This window comes from Phascolarctos cinereus, unplaced genomic scaffold (genome assembly GCF_003287225.1).
Source record: "Phascolarctos cinereus isolate Bilbo 61053 unplaced genomic scaffold, phaCin_HiC Scaffold_5;HRSCAF=322, whole genome shotgun sequence".
Taxonomy (NCBI): Eukaryota; Metazoa; Chordata; class Mammalia; order Diprotodontia; family Phascolarctidae; genus Phascolarctos; species Phascolarctos cinereus.
The window spans coordinates 260,282,174-260,305,983 of NW_027555958.1; the positions used below are offsets into that span (position 1 = coordinate 260,282,174).

At 37.0% G+C, this 23,810-nt stretch overlaps 1 protein-coding gene across 1 annotated transcript in view; it reads right to left on the minus strand.

Annotated features, from left to right (window-relative positions):
• Positions 1-23,810, minus strand: part of COX10 (cytochrome c oxidase assembly factor heme A:farnesyltransferase COX10) — a 111,211-nt gene that overhangs the window by 14,061 nt on the left and 73,340 nt on the right. Inside the window, exons 5-6 of the mRNA XM_020966000.2 lie at positions 21,404-21,474; positions 3,210-3,442 (exon numbers count right to left, since the gene is read on the minus strand). Of these exons, the coding sequence (XP_020821659.1) occupies positions 3,210-3,442; positions 21,404-21,474 (304 nt within the window). The remainder of the gene's footprint in view (positions 1-3,209; positions 3,443-21,403; positions 21,475-23,810) is intronic.

Consider the following 23,810-nt stretch of genomic DNA (forward strand, 5'->3'; position numbering starts at 1 on the left):
TTTAAATAGCCAGGGAGTAACTTCCTCTAAGAGAAATCAAAGAAGAGACTGGAATATGATGTTCCAAAAAAATATGGTTGCATACTAAAATAATATATAAACCACAAAGCTGAGACTAATTACCAAAAGAAAAATTGGCTTTTCAATAAAATATAGAAATGAATCATTCTTCAAAAGAAACCAAGGCTAAGAAGGGTATTCAATATTTAAACATTTTAAATAAGAAAAATTAAAAGAAAAATAAATTAGAAAGAGAAACAAAAGACAAGAGAGACATAGAGGGAATCAGGTAGGGAGAAGTGAGATAAGAGACAATAAAGTCACAGATACCTATGCTTGGCCTAGGATTGAGAAGATAAGAGAAGTGAGATTTATTTAATCTCTAGCCTTGCTAGGGACCCATGAGAGTATGGAAAGAGCAGTTTTGCTTGTGGGAAGGAGTCTATGGAGGAGAAGCAGGAGTTTTAGTCTTACCAGAGGTGGTAAAGAGGATGCCAAGGTGCATTCTTTTGGAGGCAAGGGAGGGAGGAAAGGGGGTCTTGCAACAGCTTTCCTTTAGAAGAAGTGGATACTCTTTTCCTGAGCAATAGCTGAGCTTCCTAGGACTGTATTTCAGACAAAGAAAGGGGATCTTTGTTGGGGACTGACAGTAATGAGATTACTCAAATCCAATTTGTGTTAGCAAAACTTGTCTTGGGCCAAGTTTTGACTTTCTAATGGAAGAAAAAAGGAGGGGGTAGATAAATATTAAATAAGCTGAAGAAAACACAAAACTATTATAACCTTAAATGTGAGCAGGTTGAACACTACAATGAAATGAAAGGCTATGGTGGAACAGACAAGAAAATACATCCTAACAATTTGCTGCATACAAAAAACACATTTATAATATTAAGACACACCAAACAAAGGTGAGAGCTAGAATGAAATTTTTATGTTTTTGGCAGGAGTTGAATTGATAGCTTCAAAATAAGGCAATAATAAAAATTGAGAACTTTCAGAGAGACAAAGAGAGGGAACTACACTGTGCTTAAATATATTGTTATATTACATATAATGTATTTATTTAATATGTTTATAAATAATAATGTTATTTATATTATATAATTTATATTATATATATTTAATATGTAATATTAAATGTATATGCAATAAAGGCCACGATATCTGAGTTTTTAGAGGAAAATCTAACTGAATTTTAAAAAACCAGATAGTAATACAATAATTGCAGGAGACTTTAATGTTCCTTTTTCATAGCTAACAAAACATAACAAAAACTAATAAAACATAAAGAAGCTGAACAAACTGATGAAAAAATTTCATTTATTAAGAAAGGTTCATGGCATCTTCTGAATGCGGATATTGAAGAATGTATACATTCAGCATCACATGGTATCTTCACAAAATTATAAAACTACTCACATCTTTGGGCACAAATAAAAAATAAATGCAAAAAGGTAGAAATATTAACATAAATTATAAACAAAAACACAGAGAAAACAGTAATTAATAAAGGGAGCATAAGAAAAAAGATAAAGATTCAAACTACATTACAATTAAAGGGACCATGAATAATAAAATAATATCAATCCTTAATATTTACCCACACTCACACCCACACCCATACACACCAAATGACACAGCATCTAAGCATTTAAAAGAGAAGATTAAGGAACGACATCTTGGAGGATAAGAAAGAAAAAAACACAAACAATAAATAACTATGCTAATAGTAATAGATCAGACACCATTTTTGTTAGTATTTTCACTTTGTGGTCCATACATGCATATATACATGCTGACACACTCATACAAGAAAGAGTATAAAGGGGAAACAAGAAAGGGCCAGTCAATGTGTCTAAGCAAAATTCAATAAAGGAGTGAATACTTTCAGATGAGGCAATGAGAAAAATCTACACAGGGAACTCACACAAAATGACAGATGGATGAGACTCATCTATGGAGAAAAATATATAAAAAATGAAAATTCAAACAAAAAAGTTCTACAAAAATTATTGTGTATATAATACATGGACAAGTCAAACTGTGGTTCAACAAAGATACCAGTAGTCTTATGAGGGAGGAAAACTGAAGGTAGAAGTAAATAATCCTTCTGAAACTTAGAACCTAGGTGACCTTGGGCAAGTCATTTAAATTTCCTGGGCCTCAGTTTGCTCATCTATAAAAAAAGGAGGTTGGATGAGGAGGCCTCTGAAGACCTTTCCAGCTCTACATCTATGACATTATGATTTTTCAAGGTAGACCAATCCTTTTTCTTACTGTAAGTGATTTTATGAAAAGCTTCAGAAATGTGGCAGGTAGAGACAGAGAATGGTTAAGTGGTCCTTTGATCTTTCATGTGAAAATTATATACTTGCATGTATTACAGAAGATACAAACATCTTGAAATACTTTGCAAAACTGTTGTCCAACAATCCCTTTCTCTCTCCTAACTGATTATTATACATGGCAACCACTTTGTAACTGAATTATGAATATTTCCTGAAAATTTTATGCTTGATTTACAAGTTTTTAACTCTGGCAGACCAAAATCTCCTAAATGTTTTAGTGTTTTAGATGCCCATTATATCAACAATTTAAATAGAAATATCAAAATAATCCAGTTGCTAACAACAACAACAACAACAACAACAAAGACATTCTTTTATCTGTATGGAACGAAAACAAACTTTATAGTACATTACAAAGGGACAATTAGGTGAACTGTTAATAAAGTAAAACCATTCTGTAATGTTAAATGAAGGATAGCTACTGGCTAACTTCTCTCTTTAAGTGGTAGACTCTGACCACCAATTTGACAGCACAAGTGTTTGCATTTGGATTAGGAATTTTACATTTTTTTTTTTTATTATATTATAGTCAGTGTATTAATGCAGTACTCTTTCTCACTTCCCTTTTCCTCCCATACCCTCCAAAATGAAAATGTGTATCATATCTGCTCTGACAGACTCATATCTGCTCTGACAGACTATAGAATGGAGTCAGAAAATAGAGAATTTCTTCATGGTTCCAAATTTTTAGTAATTTAAAGTGTGTCAGCAGCACATCTGTTAATAACATTGGTAATGAACATGGAGGAACATAAAAACCATTTTTCAGTGCTAGGGAAAATACAGAAACATAGTTTCTTGACATCTGTTTCAACTGTCTATTGAGAGAAAGAACATTTTATGTCACTAGCTACTCACCAGCATCAAGGCTACCAGTAGCTGCAGTCCAGCCCATGACTGGTGGGATGGCTCCAACGAGGGCTCCCACCCACGTGTTGGCAATACTAATCCTTTTCATAGGTGTATAACAGCAGGTGTACAGGAAAATGTTGAAAGCACCCAAAACTCCTGTGAGTGGATTTACCCCCCAAGTCAGGAGTGAGATTCCTGGAATGGCACAGCATGTAGCAAAAGATACAGCTAGCAGAGGACTGTAGGAAAGCAAAGAACAGAAATATTAAATGGTTAGCCATATTGCTTAGAACCTAAAATTTTATAAGTGAATAATTTATCCTTGCATTTAAAGTAATCCTTCCTCCACACTAAAAGATATTAGTTTGATCTCTTATATGTTGTAGGAAATAGACACCTTGGAGGCAAAGCAAAGATGGTAAAGTGAATTCAGCATTTTTGCTGAGCTTTCTCAACATACCTCCTACAACAACTTAAAAAAATGTGTTAAACCAAATTCTAGGTGGGAAAAACAACAATAAGTCATAATGAATCATTTGTCTAGACCAGTTAAACTTGGAAAGAGAGGCCTGTGGACAACTGGGGTAGAGGCTGGTTGGAAGTATGGTATGGCATAAGCAGCACCAGCTGTGGAGTAGCAGTGAGTACAGCCAAGTACCTTGGAATGTTAAGGGGACTGCACATCTGGTCAGAAAGAAACCCCAGGGGACCTTTGTGCTAGTACTGGGAGTAAAATTTGGAGCCATTTGGTGACTCTGTTGCCCATTACCCAGTACTGGGGATGCAGTTCCTGGGCAAAAAGAGTTTGCAGACACCTGTGAGCAGGAGTGCTACCTGTACAAGACTTCTTTCTATATTACACCACTTTGGAAGCACCAAAAATTTAAATCCACTGAGTTGTAAAAGCAACAGAAGCTCATAAAAGACAGAGGCTCAGGATAAACATTCCTCTTAATCTCCAGAGGTAATCAGCCCCTAATTCTAAATGAAGTCCAAAGTCAAGAAATAGGCTGGAAAAAAAAAAGAGTAAACAAACAAAAAAGAACCTAATCATAAAAAAAGATGGTGATAAGGAATTATACAAACACAGAAGAAGACAATGACTTGAAAACATCTACAAGCAAAGCCTTAAAGAAAAATATAGTTTGGACAGAAGCCCAATAAGAATTTCTAGAAGACCTAAAGAAAGGGGAAAAAAGGAAAAAAAAAGGCAACAAAATCACCCATTTTTTAAAAAATCAAATGAGGGTAGTAGAGGAAAAATAGAGAAAAAAGAGTGTCAGTTAAGAAAATAATGAAAAGAAAATTAATTATTTGGTAAAAGAGGTTAAGAAATACTGAAGAAAATAACTCTTTAAAAATCATAGGCAAAAAGGTACAAAGTCTCACCGAAGAAAATAACTCCATAAAAATTATAATTTATCAAGTAGAAGTGAATGATTACATAAGACATCAAGAAACAATAAAACAAAGTTAAGAAACTAAAAAAATAGAAGAAAGTGTGAAATATCTTATAGGAAAAAAACTAACTTGGAAAACGGTAAAGGAGAGACCACTGAAGAATTATTAGACCAGGATGTGAAGCCAAGATAATGGAGAGAAGCCAGGAAGTTGCCTGTTAAATCAAGCCTCTAAATGAATTCTAGAACAATAGAACCTATAAAAAGATGAAGTGAAACAATTTTCCAGCTTAAGATAACTTAGAAGGACTTCAGGAAAGATCTGTCTCATTTGGGTAAAAGTGGAGTGCAGCCTAGTGCAGTTGGTATCCAAGCAAGCCAGTGGGAGGGTCTTAGCCACAGTACGGATCAGTAACTAAGGCCTATCAGTCCTGGCTCAGGAGGCCATCTGTGAGGCCTCTATAGCCCCAGTGCAGAAGGCAAGTTGCCAGCCTGGGAAACCAGACAACAACAGGTGCAATTAGGCCAGGCCACCCCAGAACAGTGAGGAAGCCACTAGCACTTGGGGCCCCAGTACACAAAGCCACTGCCTAGGCCCCTGGCTCCCAGAACAACAAGCTTGGGACAGTGCCCCCTGTGTTCCAGGAGAAGAGCTCAACTTTAAAAGCTATGAAATAGGGCAAAAGAAAAAAAAATTATCAAGAAGCAAAACCAAACACTGACCAAAGAAAGTTACTACGGTGACAGGAAAGACGAAAACACAAACTCAGAAGAGGACAACATTGTCAATATACCTACATTAGAGGCCTCAAAAGGGAATATGAATTGGTCTCAAGCCCAAAAAGCCTTCTTGGAAGAACTCAAAAAGGATTTTAAAAGTCAAATTAGAGAGGTAGAAGAAAAATTGGGAAAAGAAATGAAAGGAATGCAAGAAAGAGTCAACAGCTTGGAAAAGAATACATTAAAAACAGATCGAAGAGAACAATCCCTTAAAAATATAACTGGCCAAATGGGGGGGGAAATCCACTGAAGAAAAGAACTCCTTAAAAAGCAGAATTGGCCAAATGGAAAAGGAGATACAAAAGCTCGGAGAAGAAAATAGTTCCTTAAAAATCAGAATTGGGCAAGAATGAAAATTCCAAGGAATATTGTAGCCAAATTCAGAATTCTCAGGTCAAGGAGAAAATATCACAAGCAGCCAGAAAGAAATAATATCCTAGAGCCACAGTCAGGATCACACAGGACTTAGCAGCTTCTACATTAAAGGATTAGAGGGCTTGGAATACAATATTCTGGAAGGCAAAGAGCTAGGATTACAACCAAGAATCAACAATCTAGCAAGATTGACCATAATCTTTCAGGGGAAAAGATGGACATTCAATGAAATAGGAGATGTTCAATCATTCCTGATAAAAAGACCCGAGGTGAACAGAAAATTGATCTTCAAATACAAGATTCAAGAGAAACACAAAAAGGTCAACAGGAAAGAAAAAAGAAAAACCAAACATATTCAATAAGGTTAAACTGTTTACATCCCTACATGGGAAGATGATACTTGTAACTCTTGAGAACTGTATTTTTATGAGGGCAGTTAGAAGGCATATAGATAGAGGGTGTGGGTATTAGTTGACTTTGATGTGATGATTTTAAAAAAGGAATGAAAAAAAGGATTGTAATGGAGGGGAAGAAAAAGAGGGAGGCAGAATAGGGTGAATTACATCACATGAAGGGGTGCAAAAGATCTATTTTAGTAGAAGAAAAGAAGGGGAGGGTAAGCATTGTTTGAATCTTACTGTCATCAGATTTGCCTCAAAGACGGAATAACATACATATTAAGTTGGGTATAGAATTCTATCTTACCTTATAAGTAGGAGGAGAAAGGGGAAAGAAAAAGGAGTGGGGATGGTAGAATGGAGGGCTCATTGAGGGAGGCAGTGGTCAGAAACAAAACACTAGTGAGGAGAGAATAGGTGAAAAGAGAGAAAAAAGTATAAACAGGAAGAAACCAGGATGGAGAGAAAGACCTAACTGTGAATGTGGATGGGATGAACTCTCCCCTAAGATGGAAGCAGATAGTAAAGCGGGTTAAAAACTATAATCTTACAATACATTGTTTACAAGAAACACATTTGAAGCTTAGAGATACACATAGAGTAAAGGAAGACATAGAATATATTATGCTTCAGCTGAAGTAGAAAAAAAAAATAGGGGTAGCAATCCTGATCTCAGACAACACCAAAGCAAAATTAGATCTAATTAAAAGAGATAAGTAAGGAAATTGCATCTTGCTAAAAGATACCATAGACAATGAAGTAATATAACAGCATCCAAATTCTTAGAGGAGAAGTTAGGGAGTTACAGGAAGAAAAAGACAGCAAAACTATACTAATGGGGGACTTCAACTTCCCCCTCTCAAAATTAGATAAATCTAACCATAAATAAATAAGAAGTTAAGGAGGTGAATAGCATTTTAGAAAGGTCAAGTATGATAGACCTCTGTAGAAAACTGAATGGGGACAGAAAGGAATACACCTTTTTCTCAGAGGTAAATTGTACCTACACAAAAATTGACCATGTATTAGGGCATAAAAACCTCACAGTTCAATGAAGAAAGGTAAAAATATTAAATGCATCCTTTTCAGATCATGATGCAATAAAAATTACTGGTAATAAAGGACCATGGAAGGACAGACTAAAAATTAATAGGAAACTAAATAATCTAATTCTAAAGAATGAGTGGGTCAAACAGCAAATCACAGAAACAATCAATAACTTCATCCAAGAGAATGACAATAATGAGACAACATACCAAACTTATAAAATGCATGGAAAGGGATTCTTAGGGGAAGTTTTATATCTCTAAATACTTATATGAATAAAATAGAGATAGAGGAGATCAATGAATTGGGTATGCAACTAAAAAAGCTAGAAGAAGAACAAATTAAAAATCTGCAATTAAACACCAAATTAGAAATACTGAAAACCAAAGGAGAGATTAATAAAATTGAAATAAAGAAAACTATTAAACGAATAAAACTAAGGGCTTTTCTACAAAAAAACCAATAAAATAAATAAACCTTTGGTTAATTTGATTAAAAAACAGAAAGAAAAAAAACAAATTATCAGTATCAAAAATGAAAAGGGTAAAATTCACCACCAATGAAGAGGAAATTAAAACAACAATTAGGAGCTATTTTGCTCAACTGTATGCCAATAAACTTGACAATCTTAGTGAAATGGATGAATATTTACAAAACTATAAACTGCCCAGATTAACAGAAGAAGAAAAAAAAATTTAAATAACCTCATTTCAGAAAAAGAAATTGAATAAGCAATTAACAAATTCCCTAAAAAAAATCTCCAGGGAAAGATGGATTTACAAGTGAATGCTACCAAATATTTAAAGAACAATTAATTCAATACTACAGAAACCATTTGGAAAAATAGGCAAAGAAAGAGTCCCACCAAATTCTTTTTATGATACAAATATGGTGCTGATACCTAAATCAAGAAAACCAAAACAGAGACAGAAAACTATAGACCAATTTCACTAATAAATCTTGATGCAAACATTTAAAATAAAATATTAGCAAAGACATTACAGCAATTTATCATGAGGATAATATACTACGACGAGGTGGAACTTATACCAGGAATGCAGGGCTGCATTCCTGGAATGCAGGAAAATTACCAGCATAACTGATCATATAAATAACAAAACCAAGGGGGCGGAGCCAAGATTGTGGAGTGAAAGTAGTGGCTTGCTTGAGCTCTCCCCCAAACCCCTCCAAATACTCATAAAAATGGCTCTAAACAAATTCTGAAGGAGCAGAACCCACAAAAAGACAGAGTGAAACAAATTTCCAGCCCAAGACAACCTGGATGATTGATCAGAAAGGTGTAGCGCTTCGGGCTGGGAATGGAATGCAGTGAGGCGTGGGCGCACAGGCCACAGCAAACCTGGAGCAGGCCTCAGAGGACTGAATCTTGGGCAGCTGTGGAGGTTTCCAGACTCCTCAATCCACCAATACCAAAGACAACTTAGAAGGTCAGTGGGAAAAGTCTGTTTCTACAGCGCTGAGACAGGAAAGTGGCCCTGGGCGGGTGGGGGGGGGAAGCTGTTTCCCGAGCTTCTGGCCCATAGACGGAGGGGGAATCCAGTGGCTGATCAGAGAGGGATTGCAGGGATCTCTTTGCCAGTGCTGAGGCAGGAATCTCTTTCTTTGCCCGTGTGGATCTGGGTCACAGTTCTGGGGGGTGCTGGGGTGAGGAGGAACTGGCATGGTGGAGCTTGTAGTGGCTGTGGAGAACCCCTCCTCACAGTTATAGGACAGAAAGGAGTACTTGTGGTCACAGGCCAGGAAAGGAGTAAACACCTCGCCCCTTATCATACCACCTTGGGAACTGAAAATTTACAGGTCCCTACAAGTATCTCTGAAAACAGCTATACAAACCCCTGAAGCTTGGGACAGTACATTCTCCACATTGGAAGCAGACTCTTACCTTAACAAAGAGTTTAAAACTCAAAATTGGCGGGATCATGAGCAAGCAGCAAAAAGAGTCAGACTATATTATCTTACTTTGGTGAAAAAGAAGATCAAAATATACAACCAGAAGAAGACAACAAAGTCAAAGCTCCTACATCCAAAGCCTCCAAGAAAAATATGAATCAGTTCCAGGCCTTGGAAGAGTTCAAAAGGGATTTTGAGAAGCAAGTAAGGGAAGTAGAGGAAAAACTGGGAAGAGAAATGAGAGTGATGCAAGAAAATCATGAAAAACAAGTCAACAGCTTGCTAAAGGAGACCCAAAAAAATAGTGAAGAAAATAACACCTTAAAAAATAGCCTAACACAAGTGGCAAAAGAGGTCCAAAAAGCCAATGAGAAAAATGCCCTAAAAAAAAAATTGGCCAAATGGAAAAGGAAGTCCAAAAGATTACTGAAGAAAATACTTCCTTAAAAATCAGAATAGAGCAATTGGAAGCTAGTGACTTTATGAGAAATCAAGACACTGTAAAACAAATCCAAAAGAATGAAAAATTACAAAACAATGTGAAATATCTCATCGGAAAAACAACTGACCTGGAAAATAGATCCAGGAGAGAGAATTTAAAAATTATTGGACTATCTGAAAGCCATGATCAAAAAAAGAGCCTAGACATCATCTTTCAAGAAATTATCAAGGAAAACTGCCCTGATATATTAGAACCAGAGGGCAAAATAGAAATTGAAAGAATCCACAGATCTCCTCCTGAAAGAGATCCCCAAAGGAAAACTCCTAGGAATATTGTAGCCAAATTCCAGAGTTCCCAGGTCAAGGAGAAAATATTACAAGCTGCCAGAAGGAAACAATTCAAGTACTGTGGAAACACAATCAGGATAACACAAGATTTAGGAGCTTCTACATTAAAGGACCGCAGGGCATGGAATATAATATTCCAGAGGGCAAAGGAGATAGGATTACAGCCAAGAATCACCTACCCAGCAAAACTGAGTATAATCCTTCAGGGGAAAAAATGGTCATTCAGTGAAATAGAGGACTTTCAAGCATTTTGATGAAAAGAACAGAGCTGAATAGAAAATTTGACTTTCAAATACAGGACTCAAGTGGAACATGAAGAGGTAAACAGGAAAGAGAAATCATGAGAGACTTATTAAGATTGAACTGTTTACATTCCTGCATGGAAAGATGATATTTATAACTCATGAGACCTTTGTCAGTATTAGGGTAGTTGTAGGAAAAAAATTATATGGATAGATATAGATAGATAGATAGATAGATAGATAGATAGATAGATAGATAGATAGATGGCACAGGGTGAGTTGAAGATTAAGGGGTCGTATCTGGAGAATAAAATTAAGAGATGAGAGAGGATTATACTCGAAGAAGAAGAAAGGGAGAGGGAGAATGGGGTAAATTATCTCACAAAAAAAACAGAAAAGAAAAGTCTCTTACAGTGGAGAGGAAATGGGGGAAGCTGAGAGGGAATAAGTGAATCTTATGCTCATAGGATTTGGCTTAAGGAGGGAATAACATACACATTCAGTTAGGTATGGAAATCTGTCTTACCCTACAGGAAAATAGGGGGAGAAGGGGACAAGAGAGCAGAGGGATAATAGAGAGGAGGGCAGATTGGGAAAGGGGCTAATCAGAAGTAAATACTTCTGAGGACAGACAGGGTCAAAAGAAAGAGTACAACAAATGGGAAGGCAGGATAGGATTAAGGGAAATAGAGTTAGTTTTTCACAACATGTCTACTATGGAGGTATTTTGCATAACTGCACATGTATAACCTATTTTGAGTTGCTTGCCATTTCAATGAGGGTGGGTGGGTAGGGAAGGAGGAAGAGAGAAAATTTGAAACCTAAAGTTTTAAAAACATATGTTTTTTTTAAAATGTTTTCACATGCAACTGGGAAATAAGAAATACAGGAAATGGGGTACAGAAGTCTATCCTGCCCTACAGGAAAATAGAAGGGGAAGGGCATAAGAGAAGGGGGGAGAGATAGAAGAGAAGACAGACTAGGGGAAGGGATATTGAGAATGCATGCCATCTTGGGGTGGTGGGAGGGGTGAGGTGGGGTGAAAATTTGGAACTCAAAAACTTGTGGAAGTGAATGTTGAAAATTAAAAATAAACAAATTTATATTAAAAAAATAATAAAACCAACAGAAATCATATGATTAGCTCAATTGATGCAGAAAAAGCTTCTGACAAAATACAACACCCATTTCTGTTAAAAACACTAGAGAGCTTAGGAATAAATGGTGTCTTCCTGAAAATGATAAGTAGCATCTATCTGAAAACATCAGCAAGCATTAAATGTAATGAGGATAAGCTAGAAGCTTTCCTAATAAGATCAGTGGTAAAACAAGGATGTCCATTTTCCACCACTGTTACTCAACATTATACTAGTAATGTTAGTTTTTAATAGGCAAATATTAGAATAAGCTATGAGAAAACAAAGCTATCAGTCTTTGCATATAATATGATATATTTAGAGAATGAACTTTACTTGAAATTACTTGAAATAATTAACAACTTTAGCAAAATTGAAGAATATAAAATAAACCCACATCAATCATCGGCATTTCTATATATTAGTAGCAAAGGCCAGCAGCAAGAGACAGAGAAATTCCATTTAAAATAACTGTAGACAATAGAAAATATTTGGGAGTCTACCTGCCAAGACAAACCCAGAAACTGTATGAATATAACTGAAAAACAGTTTTCTCATAAACAAAGTCAGATCTCCAATAATTGGGAAAATATCAGTTGCTGATGGGTAGGCTGAACTAATATAATAAAAATGACAATTCCACCTAAATTAATTTACTTATTCAATGCCATACCAATCAAACTATCAGATTATTAGGTACACAAGACACAGCTGTCAATGACCATAGTAATTTACTGCCTGATAAACCCAAAGACTCCAACTTCTGGGATGAGAACTTATTATTTGACAAAAACTGCTGGGAAAACTAGAAAACAGAATTGCAGAAACTATGCATAGACCAACATTTTACACTATATACCAAGATAAGGTCAAAATGGGTATATGATTTAAAAATAAAGGGTGATGCCATAAGCAAATCAGGAGAGCAAGGAATAATTTACCTGTCAGATCTATGGAGAAGGGAAGCATTTATGACAAAATAACAGATAGAGACCATTGTGAAATGTAAAATGGATCATTTCAATTACATTAAATTAAAAAGGTTTTGCACAAAACCAATGCAATGAATATTAGAAGGACAGCAGAAAGCTGGGAAACAATTTCACAGCTAGTGTTTCTGATAAAGGCCTCATTTCTAAAACAGATAGAGAACTGAGTCCAATTTTTTTTGAGGGGGCTAGGCAATGGGGTTAAGTGACTTGTCCAGGGTCACACAGCTAGTGAGTGTTATGCGTCTGAGGCCAGATTTGAACTCAGGTCCTCCTGAATTCAGGGCCAGTGCTCTATCCACTGCACCACCTAGCTGCCCCTTGAGTCCAATTTTCAAGAATACAAGTCATTCTCCAATTGATAAATAGTCAAAGGATAAGAACAGGCAGTTTTCAGATGAAGAAATTAAAGCTATCTATAGTCATATGGGAAAATGCTCTAAATCACTACTGAATTACAGAAATATCTGATTGGCTAATATGACAAAAAAGGAAAATGAGAAATGTTGGAGAAAATGTGGGAAAATTGGAATACTAAATGACAATCATTGGAGGGGCTGTGAGACCTATGAATTGGTCTAGCAGCAAACTTCTGTAAAGTTTGGATTCAGTCAAAGGGCTATACTTTAGGACCACATGTGGCCTCGAGGTCACAAGTTCCCCACCCCTAGCCTAACCATTCTGTTTCCATGTTGTTCTAAATTGCACAGGGTCCTCTGTCTCATCAAGAGTTGGATAATTTTCCCTCATTTTGTAGTATTTATTCATAGATGCTTGAACTCATTTCTTATATCTGAAGGACACATTTCCTTTTGTTGTTTTTCCTGTTGATTTATCTGCTTATGTTCAAGGTCTTTAAGTTTTCTTCTCCATGAAATCTTTGGTAATTTCAGTCCCCTCCCTGCCTTCTCCCCTTATTTTCTCCTATTGTTCACTTTCTGATTCTCTTCTGGCATCCTTAGGGGCTGGATCTCAAAGTGTCAGGCTTCAACAACACTGGGCAATTCACTGTTCACCAGTCTAGGCTTCTGCATTCCACATGACTTTTGGGTTGTCAGAACTGGCCCCAGAGGGATACTATGTATGCTCTTTTCCTCAGTCTTGAGGAATGCTGCATTGCCCATCCACACAATGTCCTGTCCTTATGTTCCTTACTTCTTCGGCCTCGCACTGGAAGTTCAGAGCTGAGCAATGCTGGTATTACAGGGCTCTCTGGCCCAGCAGGTCTTTATTCTTGTTTGTTGTGGCTAGGGTAAACTTCTGCATCCTGGAGCTGGGGTCTTCATGGTACTGGAAAGAAGAGAATGGGGGGGGGGGGTGGAACCAGGATGTGAGGGTAGGTTTTTCTTTAAGCTGCATAGTGTCCTTGGGTCTGCTAAGTCCCAGTGCAGACTCACTACTGGTACCATGGGAGGTAAGGAAGGGTGATGGGTGAGTTCAGAGCCAGTGAACTAGAAAGAAAATTTAAAAACCAACTTTTAAAGACTTAAAAACTGTCATCAATGAAATGACCAACCATGACTTCAGAGGACAGATGATAAAGCATGTTATCCAATCATCTCTCTTTTTAAATCAAATTAACTAATGGTTTATGTATTTTATAAACTTTTCTCAAAAAAGAATTTAGTTTTACATGTTAATTCAACTTTTTTTTGCTTTCAATTACCATCTGTTCCTTTCTTTAAAAATGTTTTACTGATGCTTTTTTTATACCATTGTTACCACCTACCACTATTTAGCCTTGTAACTAACAAGCAAAATATAACAGATCAAAAAGATCAAGCTTTCTTCTTGATAAAGAAAAAAGGTGAAATAAGAATTAATTCATTCTGCTTTCTCTCTTTCAATGGTTATCAGTGTCTCAACTACACAGAAACTTACGTACTGCTGCTTCTTTTCCCCTTGCCCCAATACAGCTTTAAAAAAAAAAAGAGCACTTTTTTTGTTTTTGTTTGTTTTTTTGGCATTTCTCAACAATCTTAGCTCATTCTGAGCTTTTTAAGAGTAATGCCACATTTTATATTCATCTTTGTAACTGCTCTTGCGGTTATGTATTTTCCAAACATATTTGTTAAAATTATGTTAGACAATGTGTGTATATAAATATATGTGCAAAATATAAATATACATATATTAACTTTTACAAACATTTGTCTTTCCCTTCCACTGCTCCCCTCACTAAATGAACAATAATAATCTTTTAACACCACCAAAATACTATAATCCACCAAAACAAATTCCCACATGGACAAGCCCGAAAATATATGCCTCATTCTGTATTTTAAGTCCTTCATCTCTCTGGCAGGAAGTGGGTAGCACAACTTTTCTTTAGTCCCCTGGAATTACATTTTATGATTGCATTAATCAGAGACATAATGTCTTTCAAAGTCGTTTTCTCTATGATGATTTCACTGTGTAAATTGTCCTCTTAGTTCTGCTCATTCTGTTGTGCATCAAATCATAAAGGTCTTTACATTTTGTTACACTTGTTTTGTTATTATATTTCATTACACTCATACACCAAAGTTTGTTTAGCCAATTTCCAAGGGGTAGGTACCTCCTCAGTTTCCAGTTTGAGGCTATTTTAATATTTTTAAAAGAGCCATTTTAATATTTTTGTACACATAGGTTCTTTTTTTGATATCTTTGGGGTATAGCTCTATTAGTGGTATATAATTAGGTCAAAAGAAATGTACATTTTTAGAAACTTTTTGGGTATCATTCCTTTCCAGAAAGGCTGAAGCAATTCACAGCTCTACATACAATTTCCCTTAGTCCTTGCAACATTTTTGATTTTCCTTTCACCTTTGTCAATTTAATGGGTGTGTCATGAGACCTCAGTTACTTTTATTTGCATTTCCCTAATTATTAGTGGTTTTGAGCGTTTTTATATGCATATTGATAGCTTTAATATTTTTTCCTTTCAAAACTGCCTGCTTATATACTTTGACCATTAATCTACTAGGGAATGATTTTTAGCCATATATTTGAACCAATTACTTCTACATCTTGGACATATATCATTATAAATATATATTCATATACATATACATATATATATGTATATATTTTGGTTATGATTTTCATAACCAGAGTCCGATAGCTCTTATGTTATCTTTCCTTGACCTGTTTTTCAGGCCAGTTGTTTTTGCTATTACATTTCTTAATTTTTTTTTCAGTGTTGGTAGATGTAATTTCAAAATTTTATACCTTTGGTACTTTTTTTTTTTGGTTTTTCTTTTTTTGCTAGGCAATGGGGTTAAGTGACTCGCCCAGGGTCACATAGCTAGTAAGTGTCAAGTGTCTGAGGTCACATTTGAACTCAGGTCCTCCTGATTTCAGGGCTGGTGCTCTATCCACTGCGCCACCTAGCTGCCCCCTTTGGTACTTATTTTGAATGAGATTTCTTTTTCTAGTTCTCCTGAGTTCCTTTGGGAATGCTGATGACTTTTGTGGATTTATTTTGTATCCTGCAACTTTTCTGGATTTATTTATTGTTTCCATTAATTTTTTGGTTGACTCTATACTTTCTAAAGTATATCATTATTTCACAGGCAAGAATTTCTAGAACTGGTAAACAGTAACATTGATAATAAGCGTTCTTGCTTTATGAGGGGTAGAGTCACTTAAAATATTTAGATAATTTTACATTCATATTTTTTTTCCTGTTCTTCCCGCTTTTTACTTTGTTGTTTTATTGAATTGTTTTTTGTTTGGCATTCAATTTGTGGCTAAGATCTACATCTGTTCTAAAGCATTCATTCTCCTTGCCATTCTTTCCTCCCTAATTTTGTATCTCTTGTTTTGTTTCTTCAACATAATCTTGTGGTCCTTGTGGCCAGGAACTTTTTTTTTAACCAAAGCTGTAACTGGACTTATTTTGAGGTTGCTCTCCTCCTTAGGGTCTACTCCCTGGCTGTCTCTCAGTTCAAAATATTTCCTTGCTTTGTTTGGAAGATCCAGCAAAAGAGACTGAGAAGGAGTGAGCCAACAGGTAGGAGGGGAACCAGGAGAGAAAACTTAGAAAGAAGGGATTATCAAGGGGATAAAGAGGAGGAACTGGTTGTAGACTGCCTTCTCAAGGAGTTTAGCCATGAAAGGGAGGAGAGATACGAGATAATATGGGAGACACGGATGTGTTTTTAGGCAATATAGAAGCAACTAGTACATAGGAAGAGACTGAAAATTAGTGAGAGCAGGGACAATAGAGAGGGCAATCTGTTGGAGAAGATGGGATGGAAAAGGATTGCATGAATGGGAGAGGTTTGCCTAAGCAAGTAGAAGAGACAACTTTTCATGTAAGATAAGGGTAAAGGAGGAGATAGTGGCAGAAGACATCTAAGTGATGTGAGATGAGGAGGAGGAAAGAAGGGGGAGCTCTCAGTGAACGACTTCAATTTTTCCACTGAAACATAAGGGAAAGTTTTTTAGCCAAAAATGTTTGGGGAGAACAAGCTATGGGAGATTTGAGAGGGGATTAAAAAATCTGGAAATGGTGCTATGGTGAGTGGGATAGTAAATCAATTAGGGAGGTGTAAGAGTATTCCCTTGTTGTAGTGAGGTCCTAGTTAAGATTATGTAATATAAATTTGTACTGGACCCAAGCTGCATGGTTTTGAAATTATTTTTGATTCATTTAGCAGCTTGTTGTTTCTTCCCTAACAACAAACTTCTGCATCCAATCCTTTCTCTCCCCTCAGAGAGCTATCACCTTAGTTCAAATCCTCATCTTTTCTCACCTAGATTAAGCTACATGACTGAGTCAGAACACCCTAGCCTTCAAAATAATTAATACTGAATGGCAATGGAAAAATGCAAGATGAGCATGAGCAGGTTGCAATAATTAGCAACAAATATAAGGCAAGTGAAATCATAGAGATGTGTACTCAGAAAAAGATGGGCCAGTCACGGACTGGCATTAAGGGATACCAATGGAGAGTTTATACACTACACTGCTTTCTAGGCAACAGCAAGAGATCTTGAAGAAACCCTCTAGCACAATGCACCTTTTGTGAAGGATTTACGGGAGGACGTGAATGAGAGGGCAGGAGGACATGAATGAGAGAGCATCGACAAATTGCAATTTGTATTATTTGAGGGAGGACTCTCACTGATGAGATTATAGATTCACTGACGCATGCAAATTCCAACTCTAATGCAGGCCACGGTTCTTTTTCCCCTGACCCTCATTTTATGAACATTATCAACAGAAAGACAATTTTCTTTCTCTCAACTGTCCACTTAGTTTCTTCCTACTCCTGACACAAGCATATATTGATTTGATTTGCTGCCGTTGATCTAGAAACACTGCAGCACATTAGCTATTTTTCTTTTTTTCCAGTTTTTACTTTGGTAAAGACATCAGTTTTACTCTAAACTTTAAATGTTCAATCTCAGTATTAGCCAATGCCTTTTAGTGTGTGTGGGAGAGAGAGGGAGAGAGAGAGAAAGGGAGGGAAGGAGGTGAGAATGGGAAAGGAGGAGAGAGAGAGAGAGAGAGAGACAGAGAGAGAGAGAGAGAGAGAGAGAAGAGAGAGAGAGAGAGAGAGAGAGAGAGAGAAAGGTAGGTAGGTAGGTATCTGTGGGATAACTTTGTTTTAGAATATATTTATTGGGCAGCTAGGTAGTGCAATGGATAGAGTACTGGTCCAGGAATCAGGAGGGCCTGAGTTCAAATCTGGTCTTAGACACTTACTAGTTGTGTGACCAGTCATTTAACCCCAATTGCCTCAAAAAACAAAACAAATATACATATATATATATATATATATATATATATATATATATATATATATATATATATATATATACATATATATATATACGTGTATATATATATACATATATATATGTATATACATATATATATACATATATATGTATATACATATATATATGTATATATATATATATACACGTATATATATATATTTTTTTTTTCCTTAAATACATGTAAAAATAAATTTTAACATTTGTTTTTTAAAATTGCTAGTTCCAAATTTTCTCTATCCCACTCTCCTCTCCTCCCTCATTGAGAAGGCAAGGAATTCGATACAGGTTATATATGAGATGATGAGATCTAAAGAGATTGGTTAATAAGATGAGATTCAAGTAGGCTGGTCAATGAAATAATGAAACTAACAGGGACCCCTCTGCCCTGGGCAAATGGGCTGAACAATGGAATAATGATGTGCCTACATATGCGAAAAACTCTGTTCTACTGCCCCACTGCCTACATGTCTCCAGTTACCTCATCTTTCTGTCCTTGATTACCTTTTCCTCTATAAGAATCCCTTGCTTCTTCTGGCTAGGGGGCATCTCCCTTAAGGAGTTGCCTCCCTTAAGGGACTTCAACCTTTCTTAAGGAGGAGCCTGTTTGGTGTTATCTGGAATAAATGCCATTACTTGATTTGGAGATAGCCTGCGCAAATTCTTTCAAGATGACACCACAAGTCTCTCTCTCTCTCTCTCTCTCTCTCTCTCTCTCTCTCTCTCTCTCTCACACACACACACACACACACACACACACACACACACACACACACACCCCTTCATATCTCAACAGTTTGGTGACCTTGTATCTCATCATTCTGACATCCCTGGGTAGGCCTGTCTCAGCCTCAGGCTCTCTCCAAATTGAGGTAAGCCCATAAGCCCATATTCCCTTTACTGCCAGCACCCCAGCCAGACTGGGGGTAGTTTGGGGTCTCTGCACTCTGTCTGCAGGTTCTCTCTAAGTAGGGGATGCCATGCTTGAGAACCCTGTGCCTTTTCCCTCTCATGGGATGCCACAGGGAGGCAATGTGGCTTAAAGGGAAAGTAACTTGTTTTAGACTTACAGCACAATGGATTAGTTTCCTTCCACACCACGAGACTCTCTGCTAGGCTGTCTTTTATAAAATTAGAAGAAACTCAGTCTTCAGGACCAAAAAGATGCCTTAAATTCCTTTGTAATATTGCCTGGCCTCAGTATAAAGGACCAAGAAACTTATCTATTTTACTGTTGAGAAGGGAAATAGACTGAAGTTCCATACATCCAGGCCTTCATGGCCCTTTCACAAGACCCCACCCTGCGGCAACAATGCAGAATGCTTTTGGTAAAATTTTTAGCAAGAAAAGGGAGGAAAAGGAGTCAGATCTCCTAGATGATCCTCTCCTTTCTACTCCTCTAGCCCTGGAGGCTCTGCCTTCCATGCCTACAAGCAACTTTTAGGAGGCTTGTAGCCTCCTACAGGACTTTCCTCTGTATCCCTCACCCCCAATCCTACATCCTCCATCACCAGGATCCCCCCTCTCCTTAGTCTCTCAAATATGAGAAGCAGGATCCCTTTCCTTCCCCAGCCCCAACCCCCTGAGCCTAAAAGCTACTCCCTTAAAACTTTGTCCTCTGAGAGAAGTGGCCAACAGGTGGGAAGGAATCACAAGGGTCTATGTTCCCTTTTCTATGTTCCATCTTTCTCAGGTCAAAGAAAAACTTGGCCATTACTCTGAGGATCCCACCAAATTTACTGAAGGCTTTAAGACCATAGCCCTCCAATTCGACCTAACATGAGGGGACATTAATATCATTATTGTTGTACTATAGAAGAAAAGAGGAGATTTTGGGACTTAGCCCAGCTTTTGGAGTATTTAACAACAGGTATCAAACTGCCGCAGAGGATAATGAGCCCAAGGCTAGGTCTAAGAACAGAGAACCGCCTCAACTTTTGGCTGCTACCATTTCTAGTACCCAGAAGGGTGCCACCCATGATTCTCTCAGGGAGGATTTGTGCTTTCGATGCCATAAGAAGGAGCATTGGTCTTGTAAGTGCCCACTGAAGAGGAAGCCACTGGCCCATGTCCTATTTGCAACCAGGAGGGTCCCCTGTTAGCTTTATTATTTCATTGACCAGCATATTTGAATCTCATTATCTCATTGTCCAGTCTATTTGAATGTCATCTCCAGAAAGGTTTCAGCTAATCTTATCACTAACAAGCTGGAAAACCTTTCAGTAGGGATTAAATGTTTATCATTTAAAGACTAGACTAAGTTTGGTGATTTCTAACACTATGTTAGTTAAAGAATAATAAATCTGTCAGCTACAGTAACTCTAAAAGATTATCTACAAAGTTACAGAGAAATTCAAATATTCATAAACAGAGTGAGCATCCACAGTGGTGAAATCATAGATCCTTCAAATACTGAAATATGTTCCAGTCTGGCTTCTGTGCAAATTCTAGTTATAAACAGTCCATGCTAAAATCATTTTACCATATTAGCTTGAATATAAGCAGGTAATCCTCCTTTATTCTTCCTTCCCCTCAAAAAAACCAACCAAACAATAACAACAACAAAAAACCCGGTTACTCTACATCAAAATGTGACCTATAGTTGTACTTCAATTGGCTTTTGTCTACCCTACCCATAACTTTCCACAACAAGAAGTCAAGGCTGAGTGTGAAATTTTTAAGAGTTCCTCACTAACTTCTTCCTCCATCGTCTACTACATGCAGCCAGCTAGGTGAATTTTGTCCCAGCTACCATCCTACCTAGGGCTCTTCCTCTTGTCCCTGGTCAGGAAAGCTAGTGTCATAAACAATACTCTTCAAACACTCAGTTCTGCTATGCTCTAATATTGCATTTGAGAAGAAATTGCATTGTATCATATCATCTTGTCTCCCTAACACTTGATAAACCTTATGAGAATTTAAATGCATTGTGTGGTCTTTTGGTTTCTAGTGAAAAGTATTTTACTGGTCATACCAATTTTTAGAGGTGTTCCACTTTTAGTCTTGTGTGGGAATGCTAGTCTAACTATACAAGGAAATAGAACAGGTATAAATAAGCATTTATATAGCACCTACCATATACTAGGCACTGTCTTAAGTACTTTACAAATACTATTCCAAAACAACCCTGCGAGGTATGTGCTACTAATATCCCCATTTTATGGTTGAGGAAACTGAGGCAGCAGAGGTTAAGTGACTTGTTCAGGAATACACAGTTATTAAGTATTTGAACTCAGGCCTTACTGACTCCAGGCCCAGCATTCTAGCCACTGCACCAGTTAGTTGCCTCTAAATCAACAGAAAAGACAGGGCATAAAAAGAATAAGATTAATATATTATTCACATGGGGTATATATTACTTTACCTGATCTGTCCTCGAACGAGAGGTCTGTTCTTTGTTCTGTTCATATTTGAATCAAATGGAACCTCAAAGAACTGCATTGAAGAATAAAATGACAGAAGAGACAAAAAAAGTGTTAAAATTATTTTTTACAGGAATGATTACCTTTCTAGTTACTTTATTCTTAATATTAAGTTTTTTAATATTTTTTCATTTAACAATATAAAAATAATAAATTTAATAATATTAAGGTTTTAGAAAGTAACTTATTGAAATCCTACTCTGATGTTTCATTGTGCCACAGAAGTGACCTTTTGTGACAAATTCAAGCTCAAAAGGCTTTACTAGAGGAGTAATGATAGACTGCCTTTCTGTCATTTGAGGACCAAACTATATAAGGGCCCCATCACCAGACTGACTACAGGGTAATGAAATTTTTGGCCATAGCAACTCTCAAAATTTATATACTACTCATAGGAGGGTAAATATTTGCATAGTACAACGAATGTGTTAGCTACTGGTATCTGAGGTACATTAAGAGAGATGTGCTTCCTTGGAATAGGGAGATAACTATACCACTGTGCTCTGCCCTTGTCAGATTGTATCTATAGTATTATGTTTAGTTTTGGGCACCACAGTTTAAGGACACTGATAAACTGGAGATTATCTGGATGACAGAAACCAGTATGGTGAAGGGCCTGGAATGCATGTCATACTGGGATCAGTTGAAGGAAAAGGAGACGTTTAGCTTGAAAAGGAGGACTCAGAAGGGATATAATAGCTGCTTCAAATATCTAAAGGGCTCTCATATGAAAGAGTTAGACCTGTTTTGTTTATCTCCCAGAAAAAGAACCAGGGGTAATTTTTTTTGGAAGTTGAAAAGAGGTAAATTTTGGCTTGATGTCAGGAAAAACTTTACAGCTGTCTAAAAGTGGGATGGGCTACATCAAGTGGAGGTCCTGGAGGTCTTCAAGCAGAAGCTGGATAAATATTTCTTATGTCATAGTAGGGATTCTTTTTGTATATGTGCTAGACTTGAAGTCTACTAAAGGTCCCTCCAACTCTCAAAATCAATAAATACCTCCAATGATCAAATTACAAGTCCCTGAAACATCAAAATATTGCATAATAAATTTCATTTCAGTTTAAATTTGATGGACTGAATAAAAATAACTGACATTTTAATAGCACTTTAACATCTGCAATGTGTTTCTATCTATTTATCATTTATGCCTCACAACAAACATGTCAGGTAGACACTACAGGCCCTGTTATCCCTTTTTTAGAGTAAGGAAACTAAGGCTAAGAGAAGTAAAGTTACTTTGCCCATGGTCACATGGCATATCTAGCAAATATCAGGGGTGGGATTTGAATCTAGGCACTCCTGTCTCCATCTCCAGTACTCTGTGAACTACAAGATGCTGACAACTGGTATTCCTTAAAAGATGGATGATGAAGTCAAAATGCAGATTGCAGAGGATTTAGAAAAGATTAAGCAATAATAATACAGGCTCCAAGTGGGACTTTTTTGAGTTAGGAAGGAGAGGAGAGAGATGGAATGATTACTAGTGGGGATGGAAGCATTGTGAGTTTTGTTCTGTTTTTAAATGATGAAGAAAAATAACTAGAGTAAGCAGGAGATAAGGGGTCAGCAGGCAGAGAGATGAAAACAGATGATGGGAGTGACAGTGGGGACAATCTACTATAGACAATGAGATTAAGGGTGAATGTGGATGGGGCTGGCCTTGGTGAGGAGAAGGCCTACCTCTTAAGACCAAAGCAAAGAAAGAAATTGTGGAAGAAGATGCCTGAGTGTTGTGACTTATGGAGGAGGGGAGAGAAAGGAGCTTTTGGTGAATGGCCTCAATTTTTTTGAAGTGTGAGATGAAGACCTCAGTTGAAAAGGTGGAATAAAGGGTGCTGTGGAAGGTTTTAGGAGATAGAAAAAGGATCAGAATAGCTGAGGCAAAGAGTGGAATAACAAATCTATTAGGTAGTAGTAGAATGACTGCCTTGCTGCAGTGAGGATCTCATTGAGATTAGGTAACATAAATTGCAGTGGACAGTTTCATGGGGCAGCTAGATGGCACAGTGGATAGAGTTCCTAAGTTCAAATCTAGCCTCAGACACTTACTAGCTTTGTACCCCTGGGCAAGTCACTTAACCCTGTTTGCCTCAGTTTCCTCATCTATAAAATGAGCTGGAGAAGGAAATGGCAAAACCACTCCAGTATCTTTGCCAAGAAAACCCCCAAAAGGATCATGAAGAGTTGGACATGGCTAAAAAATGTCCAAACAACAAAAACTAAACAATCAGCTTTGTAATTCTTTCAGTTCTGTTCTGTAGCATACGGTGGACTCATGTATGTCACTAATATATAACTGAGGAAAAACTATGAGTCTGGGATAAGGGGCCCAGGTGGGGCTGGGTA